The following is an 11709-nucleotide window of genomic DNA, read 5'->3' as shown; positions in this document are numbered from 1 at the left end:
GCTCTCTGTCTCGCTTGTACTCACGCCCTCGATCATGTTTTTTTTTTTTCTTATTTGATAAAGATGCATCGCGAATGGACCAGTTAATTTAATTAACACATCCAGCGCTTCAGTGCGCACAAGCGAAGTACGAGAGTAATTATTTCATTATGATTATGCTCTGAAGAAAATCAAGGATTATGCAAATATAGGTCCAAAGACAGCGGGTATGTTAGGGTCAGTCAGTTTGAACAACTATTACATTGACTTTTACATGGTTATCAACCTGACAACGCGAACATACAAACTGCTACACACATCCGCAGATGCAAACATACACACACACACACACACACACACAAGACAACAGTTCTATTGACTGCAGAGCTGAACTTTGTCTGACATTGTGGGCGGAGCATCTCTTCTCTAAATAGCAGATTTTTTTCTGATAAATAGAATCTTGTGACAATTAAAAAATAAACTTAAATTCTTTCTGTGAGTGTTCCTGTGTGTGTGTGTGTGTGTGTGCGTGCGTGCGTGCGTGCCTGCGTGCGTGTGTGTGTGTGCGCGCGCACATTTGTACAGGTTCCAGAGAGGGCTTAAGAGACAAATAAAAAGTGAGTGAAAAAGTGATCACGTGCTAAATTCTCTCAGTGGAATTTGTGGGGTAGGCAGTGGTGCTGAGAGTCATGGGAAATAAAGGCAGCATCAAGGACTTGCAGTGTCAAAACATGCACAGCTCAACATCCCATTCAAGTCCATTCACATTTCTCAGTCATTCAGGTGAGTGTTTGTGTGTGTGTGTGTGTGTTTGTGTATGCACATGTGCATGCATGTGTACAACAGACTGGCACACCTTAAATCTAATCCTGTTAAAACGGTCAGACGGAATGAAATAAAAAGAGTGGAGCGGAAGAAACTTGTAAGACAAAGGGCCAGAAGAAGTCAGAAAAACCTGTTCTCTTTTACAACATCTGAGAGAGAGAAAGGCTGAGACAGAGAAAGAGATCCTGCAGACAGCGTCCATTAATCTTGCTCATCCAACAGGCATAGTCTGGAATGACAACTCAACTACAAACAAAATCTTAGGTCCCGCTCACATGGAGGGTTGCAAAGCACAGACAGTGACTACACTCTGAGCAAACACTCACATATGCGCGTGCACACACACTCGCGCACGCACACACACACACACACACACACACACACACACACACACACACACACACACACACACACATACACACACAGACACACACACACACGCACACATACATGGTTCAGTGCTCAGAGTGCTCCCTGGGGCCTGTAGGAACACGCCGCTGTGGATCCATGACATGTAACATGTGCTAATGGTCCCACACAGCACAGAGCCACAGGGGAATCCTCCATCCCTCCCTCTCTCTTTTCCTTTTCCCTTTCTACTAGTCTCTCTCTCTTTCTTTCTCCTCTCTCATCCCCACATCTCTTCTTTCTACCCTCTCCTCTCATTCTGCCTCCCCTCCTCCCTCCACAGTCTCTGACTGTCTATATCAGTGATCAGTGTTAATTGGTTAAGTGTGTGGAGATAAATGGAGGAAAAAGAGACTATGCTTCTGTGTGTGTGTTTGTGTGCATGCATGTGTTTGTGAGTGTGTGTGTGTGTGTGTATGTATGTGTGTTTGGGTGTGTGCATGTGTGTGTGTGTGTATGTGTGTGTGTGTATGTGTGTTTGGGTGTGTTTACACATGCATGAGTGTACACAATGTACACAAATGACCTGTATCAGAGTGTGTGTAGGATTGCTGTCTAACAGGACCTTGCTTTATATATCCACACAATAGCTCATAAATCTATAGATGCATGTAGTTCTCTCACTGGGCAGAGGGCAGTATAGTTGGGTCTAATCACTCACTGCTATAAATTATTTTCATTTCAACTTTTTATCAGTCATTATTTCTTTCTCTCTCTCTCTCTCAGTGTGTGTGTGTGAGTGTGTGAATTTGTGCATGTACATGTCTGCATTTCCAATGTTATCTTTTTTTAACTGTTTTTGGTCATTCAGAAACATGTGCGGCATTTTGTGTCTGTGTGGGAGAGAGGATGAGTCATCAGTGAAACAACAAAATGACAGAATAAGAGAATCTAGAAAAGAAAGTGGTCGGATGGATAGATTTAGAGGAGAGGAATATGGTGGTATGTTTGGGAATGGTAATGTTGCATGAAAGGAACAATATTGAAAAGCACATGATGGAATAATTGAATGCATTAGTGACACTCATGTGAAATCTGATTTGATTCATCCAAAATCATCTTCTTACTTGTTGTGCCTCCGCTAGCGCCAAATTAAACAAAAAATACTGTCTGCATATTTTACATTTAAAATATTTAATATGTATGAGTAGTCCATTAAAGTAATTAATTGTATAGAATTGTGGATTTACAACAGATCCACAGGAAACAATTGGTTTTGAATGTGGAAAATGCCTACTGAATGGAGTGAACAGCTAAAAAGCTTCTCCACCACATTTCAGAAATTAAAATTCATCCATTTAATGCATTTTCTTGTTCAGACTATTAGTGTGGTGGGCCAAGTGAATAACAGACAGGACAGACGATTGGAGATTTGTGAAAATATGACCATTACCAGTTAAGGAGACAGACATGCACATTTTTGCTTTTGGACAACAGAGTGCAAGCTCCTTGCTAGTAGTTATTTCTGATTGTTGAGTTGTTGTTACATATTTCTTTGAATGTTTTGCAACTGTCATATTAAGAAAGCTTTTTAAAATTTGAGTTGAGAGAGAGAGAGAGAGAGAGAGAGAGAGAGAGAGAGAGAGAAAGAGAGAGCTGCTCAGGGCAAACTTGGTTGATGTGTTGGCAAGACACCCAGTTTCATGTGTTGCCAGAGGTGTGTGTGTGTGTGTGTGTGTGTGTGTGTGTGTGTGTGTGTGTGTGTGCTATAGTGGGTGTGATTATGTACATCGTAATTTTAGTAACAGTTAACAATAATTTCTCTCTCTCTGTGTGTGTGTGTGTGTGTGTGTGTGTGTGTGTGTGTGTGTGTGTGTGTGTGTGTGTGTACATGTGTATGTATATATATGTGTGTGTGTGTGTGTGTGTGTGTGTGTGTGTGTGTGTGTGTGTGTGTGTGTGTGATTGTTACTGCAGCCTCTGGCATCCCACCCCTGCTTTTATTAATTACTAAATAAAAACAAATTGTGAAACTAATTGAAAAGGGGGGTAATTTATTTCTGTCGCCGACCACAGGCAAGATTCAATTATCTTTCCCTCACCTCTCCCCGCCTGTCTCTTTGTCACTCCCTCAGTTCATTGTAGTGAAATGAATGCTGTCTCAATGCTAAACCTAAATCCCCAAAGACAGTATTTCATTCATGCATACATACTCCATACAGCTATTCTTTTGTGTATGTTCCTTTTTAGCTATATAGCAGGTAATCTCTTCACAGTTGAGGGAAAGATCTAACTTCCCACTAATGTATTAAAAACTGCTCCCAGCCCAAATGATTGTTTTCAGAATTATTTCACATCTCTGTTTTTAGATGCTCAGTTATTAACCCTGGTTTGGCCATATTTTCAGTCATAATACTATTTTGTGTTATGGCTTATTTGTTCGGCAGAGATATATTTGATTCAGATGTTCCCTGACGTAGCTGTTAATTGTCAGTAATGTTCAGTATTTTTGCTGTTTTGTCAAAGCTTCAGGTGTAGTACGTTGGTATGCGCTAAGAAATCTCCTCACATCTCCAGTGGAGTGAGACATACCTTGTAATCAAGCTTGTAATATTGTGTTGAATTGGGCTGCCAAAACTAGTCATGCCACACACACACACACACACACACACACACACACACACACACACACACACACACACACACACACACCCCATCACTGTGTGTTCTAGGGTTCTAATCCTTGTACATAGTATATATATTATAATGACCTGCTAGATACAAATTCCAGTAAAAAAGGACAGGGCAAACCCAAAATATTAGGGCTGATTTCAGCTGTGACATTGTCCCTTTGTCCACCTTTAATCCAAAAAGGGTTTAGAATGGACACATTACATGAATGCTAGCAGCAATGGCTCTGTGCATTCAGGAGCATCAGGAGCAGTGTTTCTTAAGCATGTCATTGACAGCTTTCATAACCGTAAAATCAGACAGTCAACCAATCTAGTGGTTTACTGTGACAGTGACAGTTAGAGAGTGTGTATTTGTTTCTGTGTGTGCATGTGCCTGCAGGTATTCAGGTTAATCACTCCAATCAACCCAGCACAGCCCAGCATTGCTGCCATAGTGTAAACAGAGTTTTATACTGTCAGAAAACCTAGACAAAACCTACTCTAGAAATGGGATTACCTTTCAATGAGTGGCAGTGTATGTATTTCTATACAATACATTAATGAGTTATGGTATTCGCATGTCTGTTTGTGTGTATGTGTGTGTGGGTGTGTGTGTAAGAGAGAGAGAGAGAGAGAGAGAGTGTGTGTATGAGAAAGATGGAGAGAGGAGAAAGAGATGTTTATAAATCTGCTTTTGTGTTTGTTTGTGCTGCTGTTTGTGTTTGTGTATCAGCCTTACCTTGAAGAAGCCTTTGCAGCCCTCACACGTGCGCACCCCATAGTGTTGGCAGGCGGCGTTGTCTCCGCACACGGCACACGTCCCCTCGCCCGTGCTGGAGCGTGTTGGAGGGGAGGGCAGGGGTGCTGGGCACCCGCCCATGGTGGCCAGCGAGCGGAATGGCAGACCCCCGGCCTTTGCCATGCCCAGCGGGTACATGTGCGTGTGTGTGTGCGGGTGCGCTTGCGGGTGGCCGTGACCGTGTACGTCGGAGGGCGAGCGCTCGGGGCGCACCTGCAAACTCATGCCCTCGTAGGTGGCTGCGGGCGACTGCTCGTAGAAGTGAGCGAATCGCTGCGGCTGGGGGAGGGGCTGCAGGGACTGAGGCTCCTCCCACAGGAAGGCGCCTCCAGGTGGGCCGGGCGGGAGGGGGGTGGGCGGGGTGGAGGGCGGCGACTGCTTGAAGTACATGGAGCTGCCGGCCAGCGCGTCGTCATTCTGGCCCATGGAGAGGGCCGGGCCGGCAGGGTACGGGTCGTCCTCCTTCTTGATAGTGGACCGCGCCATGGGCAGCTGGTACAGGCAGGAGGGCTTGGGCGGGTCGTAGCTGCTCTCCACAAACACATTGAAGCTGGGGAGAGACGTGGTGGCCGCCGCCGAGATCTCTCCAGCGCCCAACTCCAGCTTGGCATAGTCAGGGTTCATGAGGTCCGAGCCGTAGTCTCCGTGGTAACCGACGGACTGGGAGGAGTAGCTGGACCCCGGAGGAGCAGGGCCATACTGAGCCTGTACACAAGGCATTTCTAGGAGGCAAGATGTAAGAGAAAGCATGGTTGGTGGATTGTCCTCTGTTCAGTTGTGCATTTAGAGAGGACGATGCTGGCAGGCCCCGGTGTTAGTATGCAGTTAGTGAAATGTGTTTGGTAGTACTTGGTGCTCAGAGACACGCATACACACAAAGCTGCTAAATAAAATTCCCATGTCAGCATGTTATTATTAATGATAACATTATGTTGATGATGTATCTCCTGATAATTGTTTTTTTTATCTTTAAAAAACTATCTTTAGAAATCTTTTTATGATCTAAACAAGCTCTGTGTAGTCAATGTTTGGATATCGAATTCACTCTTTTCTAAGGAGAAAAAACATTGCATGTTGTCATAATTATGGGTATTTCCTAAACGACGCTGAACGCTACAGGAGCTAAATTACATAATGGAAACCCAGAAACACACCTCCAGCACAGCTGTTTGAGTCGGCAGTGTGCGTAGGGGGCTGTGCGTGTGTGTGTCCAGTGTTTGCTCATCTCTCGGGCGGGGAAGAGTACACACATCACTAGTCCCATTGACGCTCATATTCCGCGTCTGTCGTCTGGCCGCTCCTCGGTAATCGCTCGCGTCATGTGTGTTTAGGAAAATCAGACTTATCAATTATGTACGCCTCTTTAACTTTGGTTTTTTCACACACTCACACAGCGACACGTGTAGACTCACATGTAGACACCACTAAGCGCACTTTCAACAATCCAAAAATGTGAACAATCCGCAACTCATAGGGTAACCGATCTATGGTAACCCCCCCCCCCCCCCCCCACCTCCAATAAAAAAATAAAATAATATAATATAATAATAATTATCCAAAAGTTCTCCAAATAAACGCAAAAATGAATGTTATTCATGCCGATTACAATTTTCTCAATTGCAATTGACCTGCTGCATGCAATAGTGCCCACTTCACAACGTCGCACCACACATCTTTCCCCTTTCCACGCGCACACGTAAACACAGATGTGTGATGTCAGCGTAGGAGTGGGGGGCGAACTAGGCTTTGTCGTCATGGATACAGGGGCAATGATGTCATCTAGAATAGGGGGACTTCATAGAGTGAGTCAAATGTTCTTTCTTTTTTCAGAGCTTCCTGTCTCTCTCTCTCCCTCTGTTTCTCTCACACATTCTCTCTCTCTGTGTGTTTGTGTGTGTATGTGTGTGTGTGTGTGTTGCAAGTGCATGCTTATTCTGAAGCACAGAGTACATCCCAACAGAACTGAAGCATGGAGCACATCACAGCAGATTCTGTGTGAAGAGGATGGTTGTGAAAAAGCAAGCTTTTTCTCTCAAATTGCACAGCACCCCCCAACAGAGAGAGGGGGGGGTGCACAACACATAGACAGTTTCTCTCTGAAACTGTATAATGTTAGATCTATAAAAAGCTCCAGTCATGTTAAGGTCAAAGTTCATAACCTTCAGTGGGAACAATGCAGACCAAAGACAAGCTCAGGCTCACCTACATTTTCTCTCTCTCTCTCTCTCGCTCACACACACACACACACACACAAGCACACACACACACACACACACACACACACACACACGCGCACACACACACACACACACACACACACACACACAAACACAATTTAGAAACTGACAACCCCGAAACACCGTGCACAGGCGGAGAAAGGTGCATGTGTGTGAGTGGAAGTGTATCTGTCTGCTTGTGTTAGGCTATCTTCTTTAATTGATGACAAAACACAAAATCCAGAGATAATTTGCCTTTACCAAACAAGTCAGAGGTGTGTGTGTACATCATAAAAAGAAACAGCCATTTTTTGTTAGCCAATGCGCAGTGAATTAAAACATTCTGTGCATGTGTATAAGATTTACATGATAAAATAGGCTCTAACCTCGGGGAGTGCATTTTAGATGGACAAAATGCAGTTGTTCCCATAAGTGCGCGTGTTTGCTCATCGCTTCAATGCCATAGATCTAATAAACGAAAGATGAACGGCACACAATCAATACCGTCTTTCTCATCCACCCTTACACACAAAAGCACGCCGCGCTTATAAACTTCATAAAATACACACTTGGTTAATCAGTTCAACAGTGCACGTTCTTAGACACACACACATTTTTTCAGCAGTATTTTTTTTTATAAATTGACACTATGCTCTCCTAATTTAGTTAAAATGTATTGCCTATACTTAAATATGACAACACTAGACTCAGAAATTATATTGTCAATATATTGTAATGCAAATTGTTATTCAAATATGCGTGCAACATAGCCGACTATTGCCTGATGTTGCAGGTGAGTAGCCTGGAGACAAAAATGCGTTCATGCGCCCGCAGACGATCTGATAAAAACAAAACACACGTGTAGGCGTTCTGCACAAACGACTTGCTATATTACCATTCTTGATATTTTCAGTTCCAAATACATCCGTTAATTATAGTCAACAACTTTTCAGCACATTGCACCCATTTTCTGCTGTAACTCGTTTCAGCACACTTTTGGGGAGCCCGTTTTCATGATGATTACAAGAAAATACACAGATGCCAGGACAACCGTTTACACCACCACTGATATTAGACTATACTTTGTAATCGACTCAAATCATTTGCCGTTTACTTTCTGTCTGACTGTACAGTGTGACAATCGACTGGCTTACCTCGCGTGAGTTTTGCTCGCTGAATTGTGGTGGGTTTGTTAGTGATACGGGAGATGGTTCGGGTATCGGCAGACGCCTCAGAGGATGTGTCCGGTACTCGTGGGTCGGAGCTGGGCTGGTGGCGCTCTTCCGAACCAGCGCCTAAAACAGAACAACCAGTAAGACAACCAAAATCTATATATAAGTTGTGGATTTGACAAACCTTAAACCAACAGAAAATATAATGCAGACTCGGAAAGACACAGGCTATATGGCCCCAACAAAATCAAAGTTGAAAGCCATACTCACATCAGAAACGAAATTGACAGAAACTGTACCCAAGTCCCCTATACCCACAGCTTTTCTGCGCGCGCTGCGGTCAAGCCTCATACCAAAAACAAAACTCGCGCATCTCACCGCACTGACATACTATTATGTGCATAGCTCACATCTACAATTTAATTCCCTTTAATGTACACAAAAACAGGGGCATCAAATCTCAAATTTAGGCACAATAATGGAGTGTAAACTGAGTTAAATAAATCAAACGAATGCAAAAAGGAACGGGAGACAACCCTTCCCCTGTGTCTGAAGAAGTAAGTTACCAAATAGTTTTAAACAATTTATTTAGAAAACATTGGAAAACAATTAAGTGCATGGTATTTTTATTTTTTTTAAATAAACATGATTTGAAATGATTTGAAATTACATGAGCTTGCCACACATATAGCCTACAATAAAGAAGTACCAAAAAATCCTATTGCAGACATTTTAAGGTACATACAACAACAATGAGAGATAAGTATAAAACGTGCCCAGACACACACACACACACACACACACACAGCGTGTGTGTGTGAGAGAGAGAAGAGAGAGTATGAGAGAGAGTGAGAGAACAAGAAAGAAAGAGAGAGAAAATGAACAAGCTACTGAACTGAAGGCAAACACACGCAAATATAGGAACGGTGAGGAGGATACCTTCCTTCTGGATGTGAACGTAGGAAATGAATACCTCAATTAATCTGACCAAAGTTGCCTAAACGAGTTAAAACATTTTTAAAGCCAAAGCTAGACATTCACCTGAGATCGCTTCCGAAGTCTCCCCTCGCGTGCTTGTGTGTGTGTGTGTGTGTGCGCGCGCGCGTGTGTGTGCGTGTGTGTGTGTTTGTGACAGAAAGAAAGAGAGAGAGCGAGAGAGAGAGAGAGAGAGAGAGAGGAGAGAGAGAGAGAGAGTGCATGCACCCCAGCGCCCTAAAGCCGGGTGCGCGCTACCATGATGTATTTAAAAGAGTCTAGCGCCCTCTTCCTGAAACCTGCAGGCACACAGTCCCGTTACCGAGAGTAGCAGTGCCCCCCGTCACCCGGACGTGAGCATAAAATTATTTTAACCCGTGTGACCAAGCGCTTTCATAGTGATTTCACGTCAACTTCAAAGACACACGTCACCATCAGACCTAGCGATTGAACCACATAGAAATGACAAGAGGAGCATGAAATTTCATCTACCACACACCCACACAGAAAAAGTTATATAGCCTACACGGTCCGAATCACACACACACACACACACACACACACACACACACACACACACACTTCTTCTGATCTTGCGCTCCGGTAACCTAGAGAACGGCAAGGGAGGCTCTAAACATTTGCCCCTGGCTCCAATAAGCCAGACAGAGAGAGTCCCCACAAGCAAACAGACCGAAAGAAGACGAGAGGAGAATGAAAGGAGGGATATACTAGTACAGTAAATCTGAAGGGAGAAGAACAGATCTTGACACACACACACACACACACACACGCTCTCTCTCGTTCTCTCTCTCTCTCACACACACATACACACGTAATAAACACCGAGAGAGAGATAGTCTCTCTCTCTCTCTCTCTCTCTCTCTCTCTCTCTCACACACACACACACACACACACACAAACACACATAAACACACACACACACACACACACACACACACACACACACACACACACACACACTTCTGTAGTCCACGCTATTAAGTTAGCACATACTTCCACAACACGTTGGCACAATGGTTAGGTCATTTGAACTTAAACAGCATTTGAATCATTGTGCTTATGTTGTAAGGTTAAAACATGCAAATAGTGATCTTTTCTGTTGGCGACTATGTTGCACCAGAGGCCTGTATGTCTCACCCCCCAAAAAAGTAACTGACCTTTAATGACACTCGGCATTTCTGTCTGTTCGTCTATCGAGACAGGCAGACCGGCAGAGAGCATGTAATGAAAATACTGCAAGACTTTTTTTTTTAACATAGCTTAAATCAGGAAGGTGTGTCTTTATTCCCCCAGCCAATCAACCAATCATCCAGCCAATCAATCTAGGCTATATCTAGGCTAGCCTATGTATCTATATCTATCTATCTATCTAGAAATGTGATATAAGAACTAAGCATAGGCCTACTGTCAATATAAATGCAAGCTATCCTAATGAATGAATGAATTAATGAATGAAATTGATTCTTGTAGTCAATGTAGCCTAAACATAGGCGAAGGAAAATTATATAGGCCTAGCCTAAATTACATTCAAATAAATCGGCACCAATTTAACATTGGAAGCAACTAGGCCTAGGCTACCAGCTAAAAGTGATTCAGACACCCGAGTACCGTTCTGCAGTTGTAATAAAGCTGTGCCTCGCACTGTGCTGTTCTGCGCTTCCCGCAACAGCGCAAGCCCCTATCGCGACTGCCGCTTCACCGCGGTGTAGAATAGGCATCCCATTTCCATGACAACCGGAAAGAATATGATACCTTTCGCAAATTAAATTGGGATTCAGAGCCATCCATCTGCCGCCAACGACAGCGCACAACGAGGTCCCGTTTCTGAGACGCACCGCTCGGCTCCAAGTGTTCAACAGGTCACCGCGTTCTCACGAAGGACGAAAAGTTGTCTAGTGCTCTCTTCTAGGGCTAAACTAAACCAGGCAACAAAGCGTCCAGACAATGCATATATTAATTACTTCATCTTTCAAAGGTAAATTAATTTTCTACAATTCGGAATGAGTTTGTAATGAAAAAGTTTTAGGCTACTACTTACTTGATTGCTGTAGTGGTTCCGTCTTTACATGTGTTTTGAACCTCCTTAAAATATCCTGCGCATTGGCTGTTCCGGTGAAATATATTGCCTATATATTTTTTTCTGGATTATAATAATCACTTTTAAGTCTGAGGTTCTATCGACATAACAACAATTAGAAGAAATATAATGTATTGTTTCCCTTGTCCAAAAAAAAATTAAAAAGTAAAAAGTAACACGCGTAGTCCTACTCCGCTACTTGTAAGGGTTTCCGTGATGTCCGCGTTTGACAGTATTCGCGCGACTGATGCGCCGGGCTCGAGCTGCAATGTGCCTTTGTTTATGTGGAGGCTGCGCGAGGGAAAGTCTAATAGCACATTTATGTGAGTGGCTTCTACATAGAGAGCTAGGAATGCACGACGTCGCATTGACGTCATGGCGCGGGTGACGTTGAGTCCACTGTGTAGCCCTGTACAGTAGACACATAAGCCTTCCTCCCGCGTGCCAGAAAGAGCTAGAGAGAGAGAAAGAGAGAGAGAGAGAGCTGTCGGTAGGGGGAGTTGAGCTTGCGAGTCAGTGACATAGACAAGGCTAAGCAAAAACATGGCTACCACCACCGACTTTTCATTGGGATCTGCGAACTCTAACGTGATTCTATTAGAATATGTCATCGGCCGCTGTGGTT

The 11709-nt window shown here is 43.7% G+C and overlaps 1 protein-coding gene across 6 annotated transcripts in view; it reads right to left on the bottom strand.

Moving 5' to 3' along the window:
* The window catches only part of nr4a3 (nuclear receptor subfamily 4, group A, member 3), an 18681-nt gene extending 7305 nt beyond the window's left edge, over positions 1-11376 (bottom strand). The window contains exons 1-5 of one of the 6 annotated variants that reach the window (XM_042106302.1): positions 11046-11376; positions 10760-10923; positions 7994-8134; positions 7226-7307; positions 4564-5345 (exon numbers count right to left, since the gene is read on the bottom strand). In XM_042106302.1, the coding sequence (XP_041962236.1) occupies positions 4564-5345; positions 7226-7307; positions 7994-8134; positions 10760-10795 (1041 nt within the window). In that variant the 5' untranslated portion in view covers positions 10796-10923; positions 11046-11376. Of the gene's footprint in view, positions 1-4563; positions 5346-7225; positions 7308-7993; positions 8135-8281; positions 8301-9052; positions 9073-10759; positions 10924-11045 lie in introns of those variants that run through there. The other 5 variants (XM_042106303.1, XM_042106306.1, XM_042106301.1 and 2 more) reach the window with 5 other exon arrangements.
* Positions 11377-11709: the final 333 nt, after the last annotated feature.

The sequence above is a fragment of the Alosa sapidissima genome, chromosome 10 (assembly GCF_018492685.1).
Source record: "Alosa sapidissima isolate fAloSap1 chromosome 10, fAloSap1.pri, whole genome shotgun sequence".
NCBI lineage: Eukaryota > Metazoa > Chordata > Actinopteri > Clupeiformes > Clupeidae > Alosa > Alosa sapidissima.
The sequence above is the reverse complement of the archived record's forward strand: the minus strand, read 5'-3'. Positions and strand labels throughout refer to the sequence as shown.